This window comes from Schistosoma mansoni, chromosome 3, assembly GCF_000237925.1.
Source record: "Schistosoma mansoni strain Puerto Rico chromosome 3, complete genome".
Taxonomy (NCBI): domain Eukaryota; kingdom Metazoa; phylum Platyhelminthes; class Trematoda; order Strigeidida; family Schistosomatidae; genus Schistosoma; species Schistosoma mansoni.
This window is the reverse complement of record NC_031497.1, coordinates 11,018,351-11,045,721: the sequence shown is the minus strand read 5'-3', so window position 1 is coordinate 11,045,721 and position 27,371 is coordinate 11,018,351. Positions and strand designations below refer to the sequence as shown.

General features: G+C 32.5%; 1 protein-coding gene across 2 annotated transcripts; it reads right to left on the bottom strand.

The window, feature by feature from the left end:
- Nucleotides 1–1,620: 1,620 nt before the first annotated feature.
- Nucleotides 1,621–27,089, bottom strand: Smp_181440.1 (hypothetical protein; the record flags this gene model as incomplete). Of its 2 annotated transcripts, none has more annotated exons than XM_018799193.1 (9): nt 26,996–27,089; nt 26,874–26,961; nt 26,752–26,841; nt 26,626–26,713; nt 20,168–20,295; nt 14,079–14,176; nt 11,699–11,820; nt 6,425–6,517; nt 1,621–2,024 (listed from the first exon to the last, which is right to left on the bottom strand). In XM_018799193.1, the coding sequence occupies exons 5-9, from the start codon at nt 20,284–20,286 to the stop codon at nt 1,713–1,715; spliced, it is 744 nt and encodes a 247-aa protein (XP_018651006.1). In that variant the 5' UTR covers nt 20,287–20,295; nt 26,626–26,713; nt 26,752–26,841; nt 26,874–26,961; nt 26,996–27,089. The 2 variants fall into 2 exon arrangements, with proteins under 2 accessions (XP_018651006.1, XP_018651005.1); XM_018799192.1 differs by having other exon boundaries at nt 1,713–2,024; nt 26,874–26,928; nt 26,962–27,089.
- Nucleotides 27,090–27,371: the final 282 nt, after the last annotated feature.

Sequence of the window (27,371 nt, the reverse complement as noted above, 5' to 3'; positions counted from 1 at the left end):
TTGGGCACTTCGCTACGATTGATTGCAGCCTCTCATAGAACTGACCATTATTGTCGTTCCTGTTGTCATTGATGGGTGCATGACATTCATTATGATTCTATTCTTTGTTTTGAAGGATGCTTTGATGATCCTATACCCGTGAGATTCTCATCCTATAAGTGCATTACGTGCCTATTTGGACAGCATCAGTGCAACTCCCTGAGTGTGTGGAGCATTTTCTTATTCGCGACTGGAGTACAGCAGCATCTCCCGTATCTAGCCTTTGCTGTTCAGCTTGGGTCCAATGGGTTTCGCTGATTCCGAGTACCGTCAATTTGTATCTCCTCATTACCGTTGCTATTTGACTGATCCTCCCGGTCTCCCACATTGTCCGGATATTTCGTATGAAGCGATGGTCTTCTAATCTTAAATATGACAATAAGAGTTTCATAATTGAGTTATTTCTGATTAAGGAATTACAACATCATTTGAATAACAATTTTCGTTTATTGTTTTATCTGTTTACTTCCTAACGTCTTTTTAGCAAGGTTGTTTTCTACGGAATGAGGTTACCGACCCTATGCCCAACCTTATTCCTTTAAACGGGGTTGAGACCGGTAATAACTCTAGAAGAGCTACAGGCGGAGTTGTGACCAGAAACCTTGAACTAAAACAACCTCCTACTAATTTAAGATTCTAAATTCAAAAAACTTACGAAAACTGCAGAGACTGGAGTTCAGAAATCGAATTACTTTATAACAATTTTAAAAATCAGCATATTCATAACGGCTCTCAGAGATGGATATGTTTTTTTCGATAATACAGCATCGAATGAAACTATTAGTCACAATTATTCGGTGGACACATTACCAATATTTATGAAGTTTACTTTACTCAAAATATGTTTACTTCGAAGAAAAAAATCAAATGATCCAACTTATACATAATTTCGTATTTTCACATAACGAATTGGTTTTGGTTAGATAACCACTGAAAACCAATAAGCATTGCAGGGCTATTTTGTCCTCATATGGGACTCCTCAGCAGTTTACATACACGACCATATTGTTGAGCAAATTCGAGACATTCAAAACTTCAGGTAAACGTTTAACTTTCAGACACTAGTGTTGACATCCAATAGTCTACATTAATGACCATAATCAAAAAAGAAATCTTATAAAGTAATCTAATTTTTCACAGTTGAAATCATGAGTCAATTGAAGCTAGACCACCATCGAAAACCTGGAAGCACTGGACGGCCGTTTCGTCCTATTATGGGACTCCTCGGCAGTGCGCATCCACGAACCCGCTCTCGCGAGCGAGATTCGAACCCAGGACCTACCAGTCTCGAGCCGAAGCCCTTAACCGATAGACCACTGAGCTGGCATCCAACGGTGTTAATGTCTAACTTCAACCGATCCACGATTTTGAGCGACCGTTCGTGGGTTCGTGGATGCACACTGCTGAGGAGTCCCATAATAGGACGAAACGGCCGTCCAGTGCTTCCAGGTTTTCGATGGTGGTCTAGCTTCAATTGACTCATGATTTCAACTGTGAAAATACTAAATTCTCCACAAAACCTCCTCTGATCTATAATCTAATTTTTTCTATCAAAAAAAATTTCTTCTTAAATCAATTATTAACACTGATAAAATAATTATTACTTTCATCTGTTTTGTTGTAAATAAAGTTTACAATTTGAAAATATGTTTGCATCATTACAATTATTATATCTATTGACTAATAGGAATAGATTTAAACCATAAATCAACGCTTTCAATTAATGTACATTTTGATTTTACAAACTTAATTAAAAAGTGCATTATTCTAAAAGCTAATTGTAATAAATCATCAAATCTTGTATGATAACATATAATAAATTGTTCATTGAATTTCTTTGTATTTGTTGTAACATTTAAAGGTTTCGACTGTTTTTGACATAACCAATTTAAAACACGTTCTATTAGTAAATGTTCCATTTGTTCAGGTAAAGGTTGAAGATAAGTTATTAATTTGGCAAATAAACTCATTAAACAAACGACTGGCTAGAAAAAAAAAATTTTTAAAGAAAATAAGTTTATTAGTGATGCAAGTGATCCAATATTTAATAAAATACTTTAGTTTATATGTTTAAAAAAAATAAAGAAAACATTTTAAATGGTGAAATAAATAGAAACATACAACTCATTAGTCGTTGGGGTTTTTTTTGTTTCTGACGGTTAAAAGTCTGATCATCGTCTAAGTATTTTACTGTTATATCGTGTCATGTTTGTTAACGAACAATGAATTTATTGATCGCCCAATGATACACAAAAGCCATATGAGCAGTCTTGAGTACTTACCAGTCCTGCTATTTGCCTAGCCCAGCCAGTTAAGTCCAGAACACCAATAACAGCCCCTGCCATATAAATCATTATTCTCAAACATATTGGGTTTATAATCAAACAAACTGACCACATCGTACCATAAAATAGAAAATAACATTGTACAAGATTTGGCCAAATGTGGCTGTGAATAGGGGGAACGGTAATTAATGGATCACGGATAACTTAAGAATGGTAAATCGTATAATAATGTATATAGGTCGAAATAAAGTTTATAATAAGAGGGACACGAATATGAATATTTTAGTTACTTAACAAATATACAATAGGTAATATACATATCATATTGCTCCATAAATAGTTCTTAAAGTTACCATTCCTGAATCTCCACGGGATACAACATTTATAGAGTTAACTTGAAATATACACATTAGGACATACTTTCATTAACCAACGAGGTTTTCTGATCTCAGTTTGAATCGAATAAATTGGTTTGTAAGCATTATCAACATACTATTGAAGTAAAACCTGAGAAGAATCTAATTAACAACAATATTATTCATTTGTATATTTTATTATACATTACGCAATGAGAACTTTCTTAATATTTTATAATCAAGCGAAAGCTAGTTGAGAAAATGGTCATAATAGCAAAGTTCTTTTAGTTAATCAGTCATAATCAACGCAGAGCTTGACATAATCGTATGCTAACTCGAGTTGCCATACCAAAATAGCAAAATAAGATAAAATAATAAGTTAGGTAGCGAAAGAGTCAAAATAATGTAATAGAAAAGGCGACGAAGAAGACAAAACATTGAGAATATGATTCAAAAATACAAAAAAGGTGTATATAAAGGAATGCTAGGATTCAAGATGAAAGGTGATACAACTGAGTCGTTATGACCGATCGTGAGTCATTTTACATCAGGTATTTTGCACCTAACAGCTTGGTTCAGATTCACAGTCAGTGACTTCGTGGATTGATGCCACTTTTTGGTTCCACTACCTCTAGCTTACCCATTTAGTAGATGGGCGGTTAAGCATAAGTGAAACTCATCCTAGTCATCTCAGTCGACGTAAGTTCACAGTTCTACCAATCAATTATCTAGCCTTAGTACAATTTGCCTAACTTTACAAGTAATCACTCTGAGAACCTGGTTGTTCAACCACTTACTCTAAATATGTTGGATAATTCTGGCATGAAGTTACGGTGTTACTATTGGAATCTATTAGCTAGATACGCACACTTATATAGTTTTGTTGTTACGTAGATTTTTTGTAAGCACCTCAGTAATTAACCTTGTTCTTGCTTTACTTAAATTTGTGAAAGCAATAATCTGCCTGAAACCTCGGTGGTATTCATCGAGTTACTGTAGAAACATGCTGATTATGCAATCTAAGTTATTCCCGCTTCTCTATTCATTACTTAGGGAAACGTATGTAAACTGACTAATGGTGTTTCGTCGCCACAAACAAAGCACTTATACAAATAGCATACATTCTAATACATTACGAATTATCACTACTATTACCTTAATAATTTATGAAAAAATTTCCTGTGTTACTGCTACCGTGAAGCTTATGTATACTTGTCGTTTTCATGTTTTTCGCTCTGACTTATGTCACATTTATTGTTACTTTTAAAAGTGTCCGTTTGTCAAATCTTTCCATATTATGATAATTAGTTTAAAGTTAAACAGCTTATTGAGTTAGAGATACTGTGACTGATCGTTTAGCTTCAAATGGATTAAAGTTAAAGCCGACTTTCATGAATGTAGTCACATTGAAAGATTAGAGTCTGTAATAAGGCTACACAGCCGTAAAGTAATGGGACACTTGTTTAGCAGATCAATCAATTCGCTGCTGTGTTGCATATTTAGATTACCCATTACCCATTATTATGCAATTCATTGAAATGGTTATAGAAAAACTGAATAATCTCAATAATGCTGAGGAAAATTAGTTTAATTTAGCCTATAGAAACTGCTGTTTACGCGAGCAAATATACCGTCTACTTCAATACTCATAATATAATTAAAAATATTTCAACGTGTGTTCAGGAGATAGACAAAATAATAAGCTGTTTAACTCAATTTTAATGTTAACAACACACATTCATTTCTAGTATACAAAGTAGTCGATATATTAGTCGCTTTATTAGGGACTCTTGGTTTAATAAATAGTTCATTCGTTCACTAAACTTTACTCCTACCCTTACCCATATATTGACTTAATATGCAAAGTTGTTAAGTCATATAAACTTGGGAAGTTCTATCTTACAGGTTTCATACAGCAGATAGAAATAAAATCAATCATATGATGTTAATACTACATGATACATCTAGACATTTTGCTCCAGTCGATTTAGATACCGACAATTAGGTGACGCAATTCCTGAATGTCCACAGAAGTAAAATCCATAAATCATATAAGTTTATTAATTTGTTCGTTAATTATGTGAATCATGGCTTATTTTCATGTGAAAAGTAAACTAATCATAATCTCGTAGCCCAACTTACAATAAATAAATAAATAATCCGTAAAACTGAACTACTAACCATATCGGATGTTCAAACTAGAACTTACATTTATCAAATTGATAATGTTCGCATAGAAAAGATTAAAACATATTTATACGAATGAAAATAATATATAGTTGAAATCATGAGTCAACTGTCTGGTCTGTCGGTTAAGCGCTCGCACGCGAGACCGATAGGTCCTGGGTTCGAATCTCGCGAGGCGGGATCGTGGATGCGCACTGCCGAGGAGTCCCATAATAGGACGAAACGGCCGTCCAGTGCTTCCAGGTTTTCGATGGTGGTCTAGCTTCAATTGACTCATGATTTTGACCGTATAAAATTACTGAAAATCTCCACAAAACGCGCTTCTAAGAATGAAAATTAATTCTTGTTTTCCAGAGAAAGATTACAGACTAAATCGTGGAATTTTATCTGCTATATCAAATAAATTTTGACTAAAAAACTAAGGCTAATTTCAGTTTATTGGTTCCCAAATGTTCAATATAAAATTGATCTTTAAAAGTTAATAGAATATTCAACCATTCAAATAACCGATAACATGGTGATGCAATTCACAATAAACTTTATCTTTAGTTGTAATTAGTTCGAAATAATATCAGATATTTCAAATAAATAGATTTGCAAACTGACTACATTCAAAATTGTGCAAGTAGTGGAAACATCACATTTCGATAAGATTGCTCATACTTAACTAAAAATAGAATACTGCAATTAGTAACGATTTGTTCATACTATTAAAAAAACAATAAGATAGTATTGCCAAATGACAGTTTATTTAATTTCAGTCGACATATACTACTTAACTTCAACATGTTGACAAAATAACAAATTTCAGATTCTTGAAAAGACATTACACAATTAAAATGAACACTTAGTCAAACTTTAATGCAACTTAAAATCAATTACAATTGTCAATTACTTAAGAATTGATATTATCATATGTTAATCTTTGATAGTGAAATGAAGATTCAATTGCAATATTCACAGAACACAATTAATGATCTCTCAAAACTGAAGTATAAGTCTTAATAATTTTTCCACACAGAGTTGATGTCACAATTTCCACAGTTGTATAAAACAGATTTTTAATATCACCAAGTCATAAACAGTAAATAAATATCTTTTTAAATCTTTCACCAATAAATTCATTTGGTATTGTTTGTTTGAATGTTCCCATTAATGTTTAAGAATGCAATTGATCAGTCTCTTATTAGTACATGTGCATCCTATGTGGATTGCCTCAATATTGCCTTCAGTCATAAGCATGATAAGCAAAGATGGATGGTGAATAGCAGTGAAATCTAGGATGCGCGTTTCGTCCTATTTGAGAGTCGTCATCTAGATGTACCTGTATCTCAGAGTTGATATTCACTCCGGAATGCAGGGACATCTAGCTGACAAGTCCCAAATAAAACAAAACTCTCGTTCTGGATCCCACTGTTAGTCACCATCCATCTTTGCCTATAATCTTTGACCGATATTTCAAAACTATGGCAAATACTCGGACAAGAGCTTATATCTGTTAAAACACAAATTAATATGAAAACTATCCGTGTAAATATATCATACACTCTAACTTACCTTCTCGAAAATTTCTAGAGAAGTTAATATATCTTCTTCGAATAAAGGATTTTGTTGTAAGCTGAGCAAGTCTTGCATTCGAAGCACTGGAGACTATAAAAGACGTATACATCCATAGGTGTGTAATTTTTGACAGCTAATAACAAAACTTATCCAAGGAAATATTGCTGACAATAATTAAAAGTACTTTTTTCAGAAAAAAAACGGATCATTCTAAATCAATGATAAACATTTATCCAATATTTTAGTTACTGAGGTAGAAAAATCATACTATATTGTATAAAATTGAGAAATTCTCGATAAATACCAAAGTTGTAACGTTGTGTCAAAAACGATTACACTAATATGACGGGATGAAAAGTCGAAATTAGATTCTTTAATTCATTATGATTTTTATTCAATTCAATGTGATAATTACTCAGCATAGTATTTGTTTTGTTTCCCACTGTGGTATGTTATTCTTTATCACATTAATTGATTTGGGTGTTATGTTTTATTCAAGATACAATACAAATTAACATGAACTATGCTCATCATGACACTTAGAGTGTGGTTTGTTATAACTCTGGGTATTTTTCATATATCTGATTTTATCCTAATTAATATTCAAAATAGGTGTAAAATCGATATATAATGAGTGTATTTTTGACTAGGGTCGTCGTCGTGTTTTGAGTTCAGTAGATCTCCACTTCTACTAGTCTTTGTCTTCCTATCTCGTGTTGTAAGAATTGCAGTGGTTCCACGTTTTATAAGTAAAGTATTAAGTGATTCCGACATAACTATCAGCGAGACCAGTTATGACAAATTAACGATGAGATATAACAGATGCAAAAAACTGATAGAAACAGAAATATTGGAATAATCTCAATGTGCATAAAATAGCTATGGAATTGAGGTTTTGTGATTAAAACATTCAGCTTTCAACCATCAGGTTGAGGGTTATGATAAAATTTTGGTAATTCGATTCGTAGCATATAGTTCTTATACAAATGGTGTAGTTCGAAATTGAGTATATAAACTTTTGCTTGGTTGAATGAGTTACAATAATAAGTACAAAATAACTAGTTTATTGATTAAAATAAAAGAATCACGAATCACTAGTCATTATCATGTTGATCTAAATCCCACTTATCAAAACATTCAGATAAAGGTATATGTTGGATGCGTTTTTAGCAAGTTCAATATTTTTGTCATTGAAACCAGTATAAACTTTAGCATATTACTGCAAACAAACTACCATTTACACTGTTTTATGTTTCAAAATTGGTTTGAGAGAAACATTTTTATTCTGTTGACAATTAATGTAAAACGACTATTAATTTATATTATATTCTTATCAAGTACTCTGTTAGGTCAGTTACATTTGATATAAGGTATTGTGATGGTTGATTGATATTAACTAACAACAGTTGGTTTCCCAATGAACAATTCTTCAAATAAAAGGTACCTTGAAAGGATTTTGCTGAAACTATGGAATCAACTCACAACTAAGGACTGAAAATGACACTAGTTTCTACTCAATGATCGATTAGTATATAAATCCAAATTATTCAAGACATCAGTTACAGCCCAAATCACCCAGCGATAACGTTTTGTGTACTTAAAGCTGGGTAACACGTATTGAAATCCCGCGAAAGATTTCAACCCCTCCAGGAATATAGACGTCCCTTGTTGGTGAGCTTCGACCAGCAGGGAAATTGGGTCTAAGGCACTTTCCTGGTATGTTTATGGCTAATAAACTTCAAACAGAGCACCCTTGAATACTGATTCATTTAAATTAATCTTCACACTGAAAGCTGTTCGACGGAATGTGGCCAGTACTAAGAACTGAGTCGATTACTAAGAGATCGGCGAGTACTTCTTTTTTAATTGATACAATATGTGATGTAGTTGACAACTTACTTACGCCTGTTACCCCTCGTGGAGGAGGGATAGTTCACAAACGTCGATTGTAATAAGTTAATAAAGTAGTCAATGAATAATTCGGCATTAATCACCAATTGCAAACAATAAAAATGTCCTAACTGACAGAAATATGTCAGAAAACGATATGATTTTTATCCAGGTCATTTAATAACACTGGTATCAGTTTGCAAAGAATACACAAGTTCTCCACTAAAAATTCTGATAAACCATGCTGATGGGTGCTAACTAACACCAAAATACTTCCTAAAAGCTACCTACTAATCACCTTGAAACCTTCATCACTTGATGGTTATATTGTAATTTGATGAGAGTACAGTAGTACGATGTGATTAGTTCCAGTTTTAACACAAAACTGACTGTGAAAACCGAAATTTAAATATCATACAAACAAAGTGATCTCATGCGTCTACGTTATGGGGTTAGTAAATTTACTGAAAAATAGCTATGCTAAGTTAAGACTATTAAGTTCACTGAATCATGTTCAAAACTCTTGTTTGACTAAGATGGGTAAACTACTTAGATTGTGTAAATAAGTCTTGTTCGATTGGAGTTAAAATTGGTTTTACTTTAAAACACAGTCATATTTACACAATTAGTTTGGCTGTGTGGATCTTTCCATTGATGTTTAAGACTGTAATTGATAAGTCTCTTTTAGCATATGTGAATCTTGCGCGGGTTACCTCAATGCACATATGTCAAAAGAGATTGATCAATTGCAGTCCCAAACATTAATGGGAAGATTCAAACAAACGATAAAAATGAGTTAAAATTCACCCTATTGTATAAATCAGTGGCTGTCTGTACCCAGCAGCTAAGTTGATAACGTGATGGCTTCAAAAATATCGGCACTGCGATCGAGTCTCGGAGTAAACATCAACTCTGAGATCTAAGTACATCCAATTGAGGAGTTCAAAATGGGACAAAATACGTGTCCTAGATTCCACTGTTAGACACCATCCATCTCTGCTTAAAAGATCAAACGTCCTGAAAAGTTTAAATATATGCCAATTCATCATTAAATAATAACAGCCAGTGTCACATTCAGGTCTGTAATGATGAATGAAATTTGTCCATCAACTATTTTTTTAAATTCTAAACAGTATTATAGTGCATTGTTATTTCCTATGAACATGATTATATAAATTGTCTATAGTTTCTCTTTAAAAATGTTAGGTCATACCTTTAAATGTGTCAACCAATCATCTATCAATTTTACCAGGACCAATGGATTGAATGAAGTTTTGTCAAAATCATCCCAGGCTTCAGGATCGTTGTTGAATTTTTTCTATCATGTAAAGGAAAGTGATTTGTCGTTAAAACACCGTGAAACAAGTCACATACTTAAAATATGTACAAATAATTTAAAAAAATAAGTTAATTGTATTCAGATGTATCTCGGATACTTTTGATTGACGTAAAGATAATTTTCTTGGGCAAAAACGTGGGTTTTACAATATCAGGTGACACGCAGTCAGACAAGTTTGACTGTTACTGAGCAGCATTTAACCATAATAACAAGAATAGATTGAAACAAAAGTGTGAGTTATTCAGAGGTGTTTTAAAATAAAAAGCATACATAACGTAGCCGAATGTCTGTCTTCAATCCTTGAATAAGCAAAGCTCATTTTGGGCACATTACTTTCTAGCGATCATTAGATCAGTAATTATGTTAGGTAGTTGCATAAGTGATATTGTGTTGGAATACTAGAATCAGTTCGTTCAACATTATGTCTACCAACTCCATCTGAACAATATTTGTTCCAGCTTTAAGCTGGTGAGCATAATTTCAGTTATCTTGAAAAGTTCTCAACTCTATTCTTGTACGAAAGCTGCTTAATATTAGATAGATTCAGGAAAGCTTAAATAGTAATATTGATTTATTAAACATATTTACTCAGATCTCTATCATTAGTCAAGTTAATTTATTCAAAGTTGCAAATCGTTATTTCTTTCAAAAAAACTTTCAGTCTATAAAAACGTAAACAATTATGTGTAAATGAACGTCATACCTAGTGTTTCTTCAAGGTCAGCACTTTGGGTTGTATGTGTGTACACGAGGTTGTGAAAATGATATATCATATTGTCAGTCAACTAACCTTTTTCTCATCGATTAAAAATCTCAGATTGGAGTGAAGCAATATATATATATATATATATATATATATAGAGAGAGAGATGATTTAGGTGAAGTTTCGTCCTCTTAGCTGGTTGGTTTGGTCGTGGAACTTTCATTGTTGCTCTGAAAAACATCAGTGCAAACTTCAGGTAGAAGTGAAGTGTTCGAGTTTCTCCACATTTGACCCGCAACTTATCCTATCGACCTTGACCTTGATTGCTTATTGCTGACCTTCCACCTGTTATTTTACGCCTCCTAATTTTGATTATGTCATCCTAAGCTATGCTTGTTTCGATTGAGGTGAATAAGGCTGTTACATCGAAGGATGCTATCAGTTTGTCGCTGTTGATTTGAATCTCTTTAAGCTTATACAAGAGCTCTATGGGGATTTCATGGAGAGATTGGATGAAACTACTAAATAATATTCTTGAAATTTCTTTCAACAAATATGATGTTGGTGTTCCGTGGAATGATACAATTGGAAGTGAGATGTTCGGTTTGTGTATTTTCTGTTTACCTCAGAATCAAGGGAGTACTCGTTCATTGGATTTCATTCTTTATTGATAATATTTTGATAATTGTCCCGATTTGACAAGTTAGTTTTAAGTCCTTTGGATTCGGTTGTCTGACCTTTTAATTAGATTTATGTACATTCATTTATGTACGCTGTTATCCTCAAGCAGTAGAACTAGAGAAGACATCATCATAGTTCAAGCGGAAAAATGACGTACTACAGTTATTATGGACAAGCAAGAATATATCAGGATAGCTGAGAAACTACTTGAGGATAGAATCAATCAATCAGAAAAATCATGGACAAATGTAAGATCTAGAATCTGATCAAAGGAAATACAATCAAGGTCGACAGGATAAGTTGCGAGTCATATGTGGAGAAACTCAAACACTTCACTTCTACCTGAAGTTTGTACTGATGATGTTTTTTAGAATGACAATGAAATCTCCACCGACCAAACTAACAAACTAAAAGAACAAAACTCCACCAATATATATATATATATATGCATAATTTATTAATCTGTTCATAGATGATCATGAAATATTTAACCAGAAATTAAGAAGTATATATCTACTCAGTAAACATTTACCAAGTATATTTTACACAATATTGAAGTATGTCAGAGTGTCTGATAACGTCATAATAATAATAATACTAAAAAGATGACAATATATATTTAAAAATATTTGTTTAAATTAAATAAAAGCGCACATACTTTCCAATATTCCGTTTCATTCACAACAGATTCAGGATATTCTGTAGTAAGCAGAGCTTCAAGAACAGAGCTTGCGCCAATAGACTGATTATTATCTACATTTTGATTTTGGGAATTCTCTCCTAGAAAGTAAAAAAAAAAGTTAGAATTTTCAGAGATAAATAATCTCAAGTATCTTCGTATAGAAATGTTTCGTCAAGAAAATATATCATAATTATATGTCAATAAATGATGAAGTTATTAAAGAGAATCATATATTTTTATTTAGTTATTTATTTGTAATCAAGTTGGAAAAAATTCAAAAACTTTGAAAACCTCTCGGCTGATTATTTCATATATTGTATTTGTAAAGAGGTTGAAATCCTAACTAAAATAGTGTAGATATCCTCAATTATATTGCTAAATTTTGTTGTTCAATGTTTTATGAACGATTAATCAGTCTAAGTAGAACCGGCTTTTATAAACCTAGCATTCTACTTACAATATAGTGAAAATGTGATCATACGACAAATTTATTCTTAAATATACAATATAATTTGATTCCAAGCCAGCCGAACAAGGAATACAGCGGAGTCAATAAGGTAAGTGACACAAAGTAAGAGTATACCTTGCTTATCGTTGTATATTCCTTTGCCAATAAGAGACTGATCAATTGCAGTCCTAAAAATCAATGGGAAGATTTAACCAAACAATACCAAGTGAATTCAAATTTCACCCCATTGCACAAGAAAGTGGCTATCAGGACTCAGTAGCTGAGTGGATAACGCGATGGCGTTTGAAGCGAAAGGTACTGGGTTCGAGTCCCGGGGTGAACATCAACTCTGAGACGCAGGTACATCCAGGTGACGAGTCCTAAATAGGACGAAATGTGCGTCTTGGATTTCGCCGCTATCCACTATTCATCTTTGCTTATAATGCTTATGAATTAAGGCTATATCGAGGCAATACGCACAGTATTCACATATGCCAATAAGAGACCGATCACCTGCAGTCCTAAAAATCAATGGGAAGATTCAAACAAACAATAACAAGTGAATTTAAGCATCAAATTGTTGAATATTTGTGAATTAAGTATTGCAAATTACCATATCAAACATAGAGGAAGCAACACTACGAGTTCATCTGTAATAGCGTCTTCAGTACGAAGGCTTTGAGCGAAGTAGATTGATTTTTAAATAAGTATTAGTTTTATGAAGATGGTGGCAATCAATAAAAATGAAAACACAAAGTTTCTGTTGACTGACTACAGATTATGCAAGCACAAACTTATAAATCAGTAATATAAAAGCGATTCATCTTGAGGCAATGAAAATGACTTTCGGAAAATAAAACCAATTAAAGAGTATGTTTTTCTAATCATCTTTCTCTTACTCATAAACACAGCACTAATTCAGTTAATACCTTAAATATACACATATTTTTGAATTAAAAGTTGTGTAAGATTAAAAACTGAGAATAGTACTGGAATTTAAGTCAACACTTATAGTATAAATTATTTCCTGGTGAATTCCATCATAAACTAAAGTATGCTGAATTATCATGGAAAATTAAAGAACAATAGAGAATTGTTGCGTATTAACCTGGAAATTCTTAATAATTTATGCCACACAATGCACCGAACTCAGGTCTCTGTAGAGTATCAAATTTAAGAAATCTCAGAAAAGTCAACCAACCTTACTAGCATTCTGAAACGATAAGTACTTAAACAGAATTTCAAGCAGCCCAAACTACTATCGGAAACAAATTACTGATAAACACATTTCAGGATAAACTCTGGAGATTTAGCATGTTATCTGGTGTCGAATTTTTCCGTATGGTGGGGCAAACATTATTTCTTCTTAACTATCATTATCATTTATATTGCATTAGTTTTATCCAACAAAGAAAGTCTATATAACACATAAATTTGTCTATTTACTAAATTATGATTTTCAAATGGAAAATGACTCAAGAAGAATTCAATTAATGTCATTTGAAAAGCTTTGAATCTTAGCGTTGTTGATGATAAGGACTCAGATCAGTTAGTCTCATTTTTTGGCATATGATAATTCTCAGCGGATTGCCTCGATAGTGCCGTTATATTACAAGAACTTTTAAGCAATTGTAATGGAATCCAGGATGCGTGTTATGTTCTATTTGGGGCCCAGATTTACATGAATCCCAGTGCCGATGCTCACGCTGGAACTCCAACACAGTACATTTCACTTCAGAAACCTAACACGTTATCCTCTTAGCTATTGAATCTAAGTAGCCACTGCTTTTAGAAAGGATTCTGTGGGCATATATATACTCACTAATACACCGGTTCAAAGAGAATTCTCATTAAAAATAAATTATACAATAAATTTACTTGTCATCATGTTTTTGAAACAAAACATACCATATGTACAATCTACAGTTGCATTCGTCAGTTTAGTTGTTTCATCTGGTTGACAACTAGTAAAAACTTCTGATTGTGTAACACTTGTTGTGGGAAGTCTATAAACAATCAATAGAATTATTATTTGTAAATTATGTTCAATAAAATATACAAATATTATTTACAAGAATTCATAAATTTGCAAAATACCCACACAAAGCATATTTAAGGACAATGATTAAGTAAAAGATATGTTGAACTCAAAATCATAAGTAATTTCTATAGTTTTCTTTTTCATCTCAAACACCTAATCCTGATTTATAGACCATTTAAAATTTTGATATGCGATAAAGATTACTTTTGACGATACAATTGAAAATTCCTGTATAGAAGCTTTGTCAATTTGTAAAAAACATTCAGAATAGATAATGTACTGCAAGTCATTAAGCTCAGAGACAAGGACTATCCTTGTTACCCAAAGTGAGCTCAAACTAGTTCAACCTAATTTGTCCTGCCACAAAACTACATAAGAATTTTAATTAGCGTCAAAAACACCACATTATCATTCCGAAAATAAAAGTTAAATAACTATTAACTGTTCACTAATTGTTTATTTACTTAATACCTTCATGAATTAAATCTTATTCATGTGCATAATTTATGGTTCGATCGTAATGTACCTATTGTAATGACAATGTGAAAGAGAATTTTTAAAATATACTTTTTAGTTAAGTAATAAACTATGAAGAATCTTTGCGATTTGCCTAGACTTGTCACAGAAGTAAAATATGATGAAATATGATCCACTCTCGTTACACGTACGTAGTTTATTGTATAAATGTACTGAATTTTAGTAGATTCAAGTCAGGCTTGGAAGTTAATATGTATACGATAGATTGATTAAATTGAAAGAATAATTCACAACTTATATCACCAACGATTGACTGTAGAAATTATTGTCTTGTTATTCATATAACCTAATACAGTCATTATTCTGGTACTAAATACTTTACTCAATATTACAAGTTGGTTAGCACAGAACGTAACTCCGATAAAATGTAAGGAAATAAAGAGTATAAAAACACAATTTTCATATATAATTTCTGATAGCACAAGTACCGACATAGAATAATCAGGCCGTCGAAACAAAGTAAAGATCGGTTAATAAGTGAATACATAATTAAAGTTCATTGAAATATAAGTAATAAACTGGATAACAATTACTTATAGGCTAAAATCTCTGGTAATAATTATAGGTTAAGGGATGGAGGATTATGATGGTTTTCCATCGTCCAACCATTTAGATGAATGGCTAAAGTATCCAAAATGTAAATCATATTGTATACGGTCTAAATAGCAAACCTGGGGCAAAATATAGGCAACAGTCAATGTATTGAATAATTTTGGTTCATATAATTGATTTTTTTCTTTTTCAGAATTTATGAACAAAAATTTACAACTGGGAATGAGTTACCATGTGTTTTCGCGTGCAAGCCCAATAATCTATATATTACTTAATAATTAAAACACTTCTCATCCAATTGATTCTATCATCCTTTGTTCAGTTTGTAACGAATTAATGTGATCAATTTAATAAATTGAATATTGATCAGGATTTAATGTTACCTAATCATTCGAACGTTTAGTTGCTATGTTTAAGTACTTTAAAATCATCTGAATTATTTTTTTCCTTTTTAATGTATGATTTATTCAATTCCTTAATGAAATTCTGTACTTTCAAAAGTGAATTAGTAAGTACTATTAAATTAATGAAAGATCACTTTATATAAAATATAATGAATATAAGAAAATAATCATTATAGAACATGATTAAATAATACATCATTTGTATAACTTTCGATAGTGATTCTAACAGATTATTCTGATACATTATGTATTATGACAGAAGACCATGTTTTATATTCTGTTGATAGATTTCAATTATCATAGTTGAAAGCGTGAGTCAATTGAAGCTAGACCACCATGGAAAACCTGGAAACACTGGACGGCCGTTTCGTCATATTATGGGACTCCTCAGCAGTGCGCATCCATGGTCCCGCACTGGCGAGATTCGAACCCAGGACCTACCAGTCTCGCGCCAGAGCACTTAACCGATAAACCACCGAGTCGGCATCCAACGGTGTTAATGTCTAACTTCAACTAATCCACGATTTTGAGCAACTGTTCACCAATTGTCTTCAGTGAGTTGATATCTCTACAACAGACTTGGTAGAACTCCACTGGTCACTGCTTCCCACTAGAACTCAAGGAAATATCTCTTGAAGTCAGTTACTAGTGAGCACATGATTATAGATCAGAAAGGGAGATTTCAATTAATAAGTTAAAAATAAATGTTGACAGCCTAATAAAATAAGCAGATTAAACTTTAAAGGTTAAATGTGAATAATCAACTTTATATTCATTGCAGTTAATTAATTCAAAGCTAAATATTTAAAACAGGTATTTTATATATACCATCAAATTTCTAAATGAATCTACGATTTTGATCCAGCTGAAATATTCAGATATCTAAAAACTTTTCATTTCAACTTTAATGACAGATTAATTGAATGATGTATTCAATATACGTATGCACGAAGAAAGGTCATGAATAGTTTGACGAAACATCAATCATATGTTGAAAAATTTACCTAATCGTTCATTTTAAAATAAGTTAGATCATTTTTGAAATTATAAGAGAAGGGATAGGGTAACCACAAAGTCGACTGTATGGTCTACCCAAAGTTCACAAAGCAGGTCATCCTCTTCGTCCAGTTTTAGATATGTATAATTCACCTTACCATAAAACTGCAAAGTGGCTAGTTCGAATCCTAGAAGCCTTACACAAACTAGCCGTCAACAGAAGCGCGAAAGACGTTTTCGATTTCATGTCGAAGGTTGAACATATAAACTTAAGTGGGAAACGGATGATATCTCTAGATGTTGCTTCCCTGTTCACCAATGTGCCACTAACTGAGACTATTGACTTTGTGTGCCAACAATTACTTGAAAAACAAATCAATGTTGGAATTCCAGAGGTTAGTCTTAAAGAATTACTTCTGAAATGTACAATGAATGTCCATTTTGTCTTTAATAACACATATTATAGACAAATTGATAGTATAGCGAGGGGTTCACCTATAGGTCCTATCCTTGCTGACTTTTTTTCTTGCGAAACTAGGAAATGGACCCCTCAAAGATGTTATCAATAAGCTTGACTTCTATTTTCGGTACATTGATGATACTGTCATTATTGTTGATCAGGACATTGGAAAAGAAGAACTACTAGAACTATCAGTAGAAGTGTGTTTAGGTAAAGTTCCTCATCAAGCCAGTACACACACTTCTCAAGCTTTGTACCTCTCCACTATAAAAGAAACTTAGTCAAATGTCTGGCAAATAGAGCTAGGAAGATATGCTCAGTCGATTCAATTAACAACGAGTTAAAGGTCATACATAATATGTTGATTGAAAGGGGTTATCCACAAGGTTTCCTGAAGAAACACTTGCGTGTAACAAATGAGAAAATAAAGATATTGTAGTATCAGTTTATATGTCAAGCCCATATACTTTATTCTAGTTGCTGGCCAAGCCAATTCACCTATACATTATGAGTCAGATTTTGATCTTGTCAATTATTCGCTTATTAACCTTGACTACTTTTTATATGAGCGTATATGTGTACCCTTTGCATCCTATTCATCATATGTCTGTCATTCATTTTTGTCTGACTATAAATGTTGATTAACGGTTGCTTAAAACGAGTTGGCTTACCAGCCATCTCCGACACGCATTATCTTTCGCTTCGCTCTCGAGTTGGCTTCCCAGCCATCTCCACTATGCATCATATTTGCTTCGCTCGCTAACGTTTGTTCATGTGCCCACAGCTTTCTGGTCTGCATCATTCATCAATAAAAATGTAGTTGCCGCTTCCTTTTGCCTTCTGATTTTATACACAGTTAAGATTGATATAATAACGGTTATCGAAGTGAACTATTATTGAAGCACGGCACTACAATATCAACAGCTGCTAAGAAACCTCTCTTCCTGAAACTGCAATTCAACGGCGATTTAGCTGGTGATGTACTACGTGATAGACTGACCAGAGCAGTGAAGAGAACATTTAATGCGGCTGACCTCTGTCTATCGTACTTGACCCCATCTATGGTGATTCCCCAACTGAAGGATAAGTTACCTGGTTATGACACTTCTATGTGTATCTATGAATTCAGCTGCACCTGTGGAGAAAGCTATATTGGGCGCACTACCAGACAACTGAACCAAAAAGTTAGTGAACACCTCCCTTCGTGGTTAGGAAAAGGTATTGTCAAGTCGATAAGGAGTTCGGTTCTTTCACACTTGATCGATAGCGGTCATAGAGTTGGCAGAAATCAGTCATTTAAAGTTACTTATCGTATTCCTACTAGTTTTCCTAATGGGGTTCGATCTCGTCTCTTACACATCGCAGAAGCTATAGGAATTCGATCCAACAATCCAAGCCTTTGTGTAAATAAGAAATTTTTAACACCCTTATCTCTCCCTTGGCCTTAATAAATAATTTTATTTTCCAGACTCTTTCTTCGTTTATTTTTTTCTCCACCCCCCAACCAATTATTTACTTATTTTTTCAAATATTCGCTTCACAGTCCAATTATCTGAACACTTCTAATTACGTAATCTTATAATTTTTATGAATGTTATTTCAGTGTCTATATTTTTCTAATCATTGACCTATTTCCTATTATGTAACATTGATTCAAGCCTTTATTATTCTTATCACAACTAGCACACCTTCCATTACACTACCAATTTGTACTTTTCACTTATTATCATTTTTAATTATGTAATCTGTTCCTCTGTTATCATTGACTCATAAACTGCCTTGATTGGTTTAATAATTTCGTATATGCATGTAAATATTACTGTATATTAAAGCCTGATGAGGATCTAATCGAAAACAATTTTGTTCGCTTATATATATATATATATATATATATATATATATATATATATATGTTGTTCTATATCACAGTATGGGAATTTTTCAAAATTTTAAATATGATCAATCAAAAAGGCTATAAATAAATAAAATTTTTTAGCTAAACTATTAACCAACAAAGATTAAACAAAATGAGATTAAGATTTGTTATCATTGTGTTTTTACAAATTGCCAGGGAATTTGTCAGTGACTGATTTTCTAGCTTCCTAGTTGGTGGAAGATAATGGCAACTGTTTGAAACACACACAGTACACATAAAACTATTTTCTTGAGTTGCTTTGGCTAGTTAATCTATAATACTTATGTGAAGAGTATTCTCAAGTAAGAAGTAATTAAATTGCGACAGTAACAGACATTTAGTTACGCAGTATAACTAGTTCGATGCCTTAGCAAAATGTACTATACATCAGCTATATACAAGCAAGCGTTTAGTACTGAATTGCTTATCGTGTATTTTTTTTATCAAGCAAATGGTATCCCATGCTTAGAATTGAACTTTTTCCGAAACAAAGATATCAATAAAAGGATAGTTTCTTTCTTCGTCTGAAAATGATCATCCATAATGAGACCAACAAGCTCAGGATGAGGAACATTCAAAATACTTGTAGTCTAGAAAAAGGTTTAATTACAGGATATAATTTTACACTAAAACGTCGAGAAAAAATCAAATCTACTTTTTATCAAGAGAAGTAGAAGCTGAGCATAAGAATTTGTGTATTTTACTAAAACATTTCCGTAGAAATACAGTTAGCTACCAATCTTTAGGATTCCTAGCTATATGTTACGTGAAGGAAAAAATGTCACCATCATACACAGAATTTGATACAAAATCTAAAAGCTGAGAAAAACCACTGATGGTTTTAATCAAGTCGTTTGAGTTCGCAATCTAACAACCTACTTGTCATCACTTTTAATATAAATAGTAGAGGAGTTATAAAACAGTCTTCCCTCGTACGAGGCAGACAATTTAGTTCCATGATTTCCACTCTCACAGAAAAAAGTTATCACAACTACAACTGGATGACTTGTTTACTGTTAGGGTGAACATATGATTTTAATTCACAGATAAACGTTATAAGTATACATTAATGACAAATAGTAAACTGGTTACTTTTTTGTTGATTGACAGTTGTTTTCATCACTCACTATTCGATTTCTATGGTTTGAAGAATCTATTTGTACTGATGTGCATCCTGTCACAATGATTCTGACAAGCAGTTTGCAACACATGTATATAATCTAAAATGCGATGAAATGCAGAATTTGAATTTTAGTGTAAGAGTTCCATCCAATGGTTTGGAATGCGAAAATAACATTTAACTGTTTTCATGGACAATTTTCAGTGATCAAATAAATGTAAGAAAGGATATAAATGACACAAATAGAGTTCGATGACCAGATATTACTTTGATCACTGGTTAGGGACCAATGTCTTATCGGTTTTCATTCAATACCTATCAAGTTCTATCATTTTGGTCTAACTGCTACCTGAAACTTAAGTGACTCGATATCGCAGTCATGATTAGTACCTACTAGTAGAATAAGCTAACAAAAGCCAATTACATATCTAAACGTGATTCAGTATTTTTAGTGGACTACTTCACTTACGTTGTTACAACTTCTTTAAACTCGGTTTTCGTCTGGGAATTAAGCATACTATAAAAGACCCCATTACATTAAAGCCTTAGACAGTAACATCGCCTGTCAGTTAATAATATTTTGGATCCCAGTTAATAAAGCGTTCCACATACCTCCTACAGAAAAGATGTAGCAACTGTCAATCTAAATACAGGTCTTATATATACCAATTTCTTAGAGTATCTATGTCCATCAAATATTGCTTATTTGAGTGACCACTTGGTAGTAGCCAATAGCATGTATTTTTAGTCTTTATTCCCGATCGAATCCTATTGATTAAGTTGCATTATGGTCATTAGTCGAAGTGTCTCGACATTACATACATTATGTTTTAATATCAGGTGGTTGGAAATAGTCATTTCAAAACATTGGACCTAGGTTGGATTCTGGAGAAAGTATCTCATTATAACTGCGATAGTTTACGATCTTTTTCATTGTATTTCATAGACAAAAGTGAAAACTGAAAACAGAGGTATAACATTGAATAAATAGTAAATTACAAAATGAATGCTTCAGAAAAAAGTTAAGTAATTGCATTTTTAACAATAAAAAGAATTGTCTACCTATTTTGGAAAATATTTTCATTTCATTCTCAGCCGAAGAAAAAACACGGATTATTCTTCCCTGACACTTCATTATGTGTGCTTATATATTTATCGAAACCTTATATTAACATTTTGTTTAAACGTTCATTTATCCAACATTTCTTTGAAATCAACCCTTGAACGCTGTGTAGTTACATAATCGTAACAATGACAGTCATTCATTTTATCAGATGAATAAACTCGGGTATATATATATATATATATATATATAATATCTGGAAAGCATAATCACAAAGCGTGGCATAATTGGTATAATTGGTAGTTACTATTGGCAACTTAGCTCTTAGTAAACAAGCAGAAATGTCAGACTATTTTCTATATCCCAGAAATCTACTAGAAAGACTACAAGTACTTTTTTTTATGGTCATTATTATATGTTCACTAGTTGTACAAAAAAGAACCTTAATATTATTATCTATTCACTATCTAGTTTCTCTTCAGATACGATCGATAAATTTCACGCGATAATTTCGTTAATTCACATTAAGTAGTCAGAATAGTAGGATTGTTTGTTTCTTCCATCTTTTGAATCCATCCAGGGTTTGGAAACGTTGTGACATGACTTAGAATTGATCGTAATGACGCAGATCCATTCGTTCTTTATCTTCTCTTGGATCTCCAGACTAGGAAATATCTTAAACTTTATATTCCACGAATCTATTTTTACTACTTGAATCATTCTGTATGTGTCTGATTTTTTCTACTACAACTAATGCTCTCACTAACTCTACTACTCAGGCATTTATCTTATCGTTGAACTGATATGATTTGGCGTTTCGAACCGATGAACATACGTGCCACGTTTTAAATTATTTGTGACTGACAAACTTCACGAGTAATAAATTGATATGTAATGTCTAACCCAATCATAATATCTTGATTGGATATTTTCCATATATACATAACAGTCTAGGTTCTTTTAATATTCATTTACCTATTTACCTTGTTGTTCTATCTTTTAATATTTAGCTAGTTAAAGTTAAGGGGCTGGAGAGTCTTCTGATTAGTCCCCTTATCTATTAACGGTAAATTTCACGGTCAGTTACGCTATTTTAGGAATGTACTATATAGATAGGAAGATTAGAAAAAAACACAAGACGTTAAAAACCTATCGATGTAATTTAAATGTGAATGAATAATTGAACGATTTATCAGTTTTAAATGAATTTGAATGAGCGATCTATTATTTTTTATAAAACGGCTTACTTTACGATCATATACTTTTGAAACTGATAGGCAAGAACAAGCAATTTTATGATTTTGGAGAATTATTGACTGAAAGTTTTCGAAATCTTTTGGATCTTCAGGCTTCTTGTCATTTAAATTAAAACCCAAATACTTTGGAAATTTTTTTCATTCAGGTAACTTGTTTTGTTGCACTCAATGATCGATAAACGTTTCTCACTACTTAAGACTGAGATATGGCAATATTTATCCTTTAGATATCTTATTATATAACTTTATTACACTACTGAATAAATGTATGTAGAAAACCACAGTGAGTTCAGAATGAGTAAAGTGCTCCCCAACCAAAAAGAGGGATTTTTATTATGTCACTAAATAGCAATTTCTAGATTCGCACATCGAATTTAAATAACAATACCGTTGTTTTACGATTTCTTTCATCGTAGTATATACTTTCAGTGTGTTTTAGAATAAAACAAATTAATGTGAAAGACCTTTTGATATGCAATATTCTCCTAGATAATTACACACCATCATGAAGCACAATCTGGCCACCACAGCACACCAGAATTGAATCTGGAAGTGTCGGATAGAAATAACAGATGCTCAGCATTTGAGCGCGAGACTGAAGAGCTTGGGTTTGATTTCCGACTGTTCGGCTGCGGATGCCCACTGTTGAGTCCCATATTGAAACGAAACACCCGTCCAGTCCTTTCAGATTCCCGACGGTGATTCACTTTGATCGGTTCGTAAGTTCAGAGAGATAAAAGACTCTTAACCCGGAAAACTTAAACCGTGCAAAATAAATCATAATAAAATAGTAAACTGACCTATCTAGAACTCAAATCTGATGGTCAACAAACACTACCCCCAAAACAATGTTTTAAGTCATATTCCGTATTTCCTTAAAGTGAAATCCAAAACGCTTCTGTAATATGATATCAGAAAACTTTCTTTAAACGATTAGTTATTTTGTAGTTTTATATCACAGAATGACCTTAGTGTGTACTAGTGGCTAACTTCTAGGTGCCATTCCTGAAGTATTAATGAGAAGCTGCGACCAGTAGAATACAGTCATGTCGGGTTCTACATGAAGCTCGTTAACGACAGTGGATGATGATCGTGCTGTACTAAGAACCTCTGAATGACTATTTAGTCTTCAGAAGGCTAGTTACTCACTGCGAGGCCTATAAATTTTGGGTCTGATTCCCGATGGAGTTACAAAATATGGTTTTACAAGGGTATTTCATGTTAGAATGAAACAGCTGTCCGCTGCTCCATACTTTTCAATTATTGTCCAACTAAGATCAGTCAGCAAACGAAAACGTTGTTTATAATCTTTTATACCAAAGAGACTATTTGTGTCGTAACTACTAATAAGTGAGAGAAGAGTGCTTGGGAATAAAAATACATTTACGCTACAAGTTTTCTTGGTCATATGAAAAGTGATTATGCTTTTAGATTTTATAGAGAAACCAGTGAACCAATTAATGTCTATTGAGTGAAATTTTTGCATGATTGTTTCAAAGGTGAAACAAATTTTGTTTTAAAACGAGTAGATAAATATAGCTAAATGAATTTACTTTGGTTTTGTATACTACAAATGTCACAATTTATTTTTTTTCAGGATAATCGAACTATGAAAGAGATATAAAATTTTACACTAAACAATAAACAAAACAAAAGTAATCAGCATCCAAACTGCCGTCGCCATAGTTACGTGTAAATGCAGAAAAAGGATTAAATTCTATCTAAAATGTTAAAACTGTCTGACCTTTGTAAAATGCTTTGATGTGGAATGCATTTGTAAGTGTAAATAATAATGATGCTTACAATAATGTTAATACTTAATTAATTAATTAAAATAGGTTTACACGAGAGCACATTTATTTTTAAAAAGAAATTGAGTTAGTGGTCGTAAGCTAAATTAAATGTCATCACTTAACTTAGAAAACAACAGTCCACTCCGTTTATGTGAAAAACACGATAAAAATAACATATCTCATAATAGTCATCATAAAACTTTAAAAGATGGTTTGTATTACGAAACGAAATCAATTTCTAAGTTATCAAGGATTAAAGAGTATTTGACGGTCTTCCATAATCTCTATATTATATACTTTTTAGGTGAGAACTCTTAGCTTTAGTGGCAGATTTATAACTCCGAAGTGACTGTGTTACGAGTCATTGGTATACGATAATTCACTTTAAGCAACTTTAAAACACGGTTCAAATACAATCTAATGTGGTCAATAAACACATGTCCTGACCAAGAATTATTTTAGTAATAAGAAATTGGTCAATGTGAGTGTTTTGTTATTACAAGATACTGTTTATGAACCAAAAACTCACTAATTTACAACTAGTTAGGCCGGTGAATTTCCTTGAGTGATAAAAGATGCCTTTACAATATAACCAAAATTTATAATTAGCAAACTTTTAGGGTCATCCTGGCAGATAATATTCGCTGTTTAGTGTTAAATTTTATAAACAGTCCATGAAAAATAAGTACAAACAAGGTGTTCTAGGCAAGATGTTTATTTGGAAACAATTTTCTGTTTGATAGTTTGATACAAAACTATTAAAACTTGTATTGCCATTTGTAATTATCGACACAAATATACATGACTGACAGCCCAAAAGTTGATTTTGGGGGAATTATACTTTTCGAGCACCTGTCACACCAAGAATCGTGGTTCTCAAGTAAACGTATAATTCTCTTTCTGAAATTTAATTATAGTCATTGTTAAGAGACCTTTTTACTAAATTATTTTTATGAAACACAAATTTGTTTTTGGTAGAAGAATGAGAGTTAAAAGCCAACTAACCAAGACTTTTACATATTTGTAGATAACCTATTGGGCGTATATCAGATTGAACTATGTTCACAGAAAGATAACTCACTGAGTTACGACAGAAAATAACTGGATAAATTCCTGATTCTTAACTAAATCAACCGTTAAACTGTACTTTTCAAAGCCTATCTATCCACTAATTCAAATGGTGCACTTAAAATGTTTAAAAATTACGCATAAATGTGTGAACAAATCATTTTACCACAGGAAAGGCTAAAAGTTGTCTACGGTAATTTATTACGTGATGTTTGGGAAAAGGGTTATTAAACAAGTTGCTCATAACATTATACACTATGTCAACAAAATGCTATATAGCTAGTTTTGACGTCAATGCGTTTTTTTAGGACTAACGTGCATAAATTATGAAATCTCAAAAGAAATATGACAGCTTGTTTCCAAATGAATCATCTTGTGGTATACAAATGACATACCTTTCAAGAGTTATTTTGACAGCCCTTGTTGTTCGTTAAATTAGTAAAATCTATTGATGCACAATGTGTAAAATACATAGGATTGAAGCAACGAAAATTCTGAAAATTACACCTAAAGCAAACTCTTAAAGTTCCGAAACCTAAAGTAGCCGCTGTATCAGTAATTTATTTAACATTCGAAAGATATGACTACTATCTTGATTGTAAACACGATTCGCAAATCTAAAGTTTTAACAAATATTAATAATGATGAAACTAAAACTACAAAACCTGTTTTGAGGGTCGATAAACGTCGTAAAATATATGATTCATACAAAAGATACTGTTTGAATAACTCAAATCAATATACTGTTTTCCTATTCTATAGGTCTGACTATCACCGATCATTGTGTTTTTGGCATTAACTGCTTACTGCTCGTCATATTTGTTGCAGTGAATAAATCCCCAAAATCTATAACTCTGTAAGTCTTCAACATTTGATGCTGACCACATTAGTTTTAATGGACTCACCTAGCTGAAGGCTCTCAGTCACGCATTCGCACCAGATCACAAGTAGGAACGCCGTGCTGAACTTCTACTACAACCGCTAGCCAGCTTAGATCATTCACTTCTCGATATATTGATAGCTTATCAGATACATCTTTGAACCTCTTCGCTTCTGAATTTTGACTTCATTAGGTGGACACGTTTCAGTTATAGGTGTTACTGGTTAAAGTGTTGTAAAACTCCAAATGCTTGTAATATCGTCATATTAAAAAGTAACAACGTAAAAAGGCAAGAGATAGACTGGGCAGCCTAAAGTAAAATCTATTGTCTTGGGAATAAAGGTATGGAAAACTAGTTGAAGTAATTTACTTTTGGAATGTTTCTTAGCCTTCTTCTTTCCGGTCCATGCAATAAAACGTTCTGGCGTTTGAGAAATGCTTCTAAACTAAACTGTCCGCTGGTTTTATTAAATGAAGAACTTAATCCCTAACTTACTGTGATCCGAAATATATTCGGTAAAGATACAAATACTTTTCAAATTTATATATGCATCCAACTTGATTCTGGGTTTGTATAGATCCTGGTCTATCGAAATAAAATAGTTTATTACATCTAACCTTCGAAATCTAACATATTGTATCGCTTCTTCAGCGGAGATGCGGTTATTAAATACTAGATAACAGGCAATTATTACACCAGTTCTACCTGAAAAGCTATGTGGAGATGCACATAAACAAACCAAGTCCTGCATGACAGTGAACTGCGATTTTTCCTTTAAATATTGCGAACTGGATTACCGTCACTGTATCCAAGATAAACTGAAGTGATGCGACATCGTAGTCACACCTTTACCTTATGTTCATCTAAATAATTAATACATACCAGCTGAAATTGTAAAACGAAACTGTATATCTTATCTTCACAGCTAATCATACACTTACTATTGTTTTTCATAAAGCTTAATGGGTCATATGAAAATCCAGAACTGAGTACACCATAGCCACAACTACTGTGTTCCCCTGCTGTTTGCATGTTAAAAATGGAGCAAATATTCATCCTTTCAAAAATCTGTGCTATCACTCACTATACCTTTTAAACTGCTTAATTATATCAAA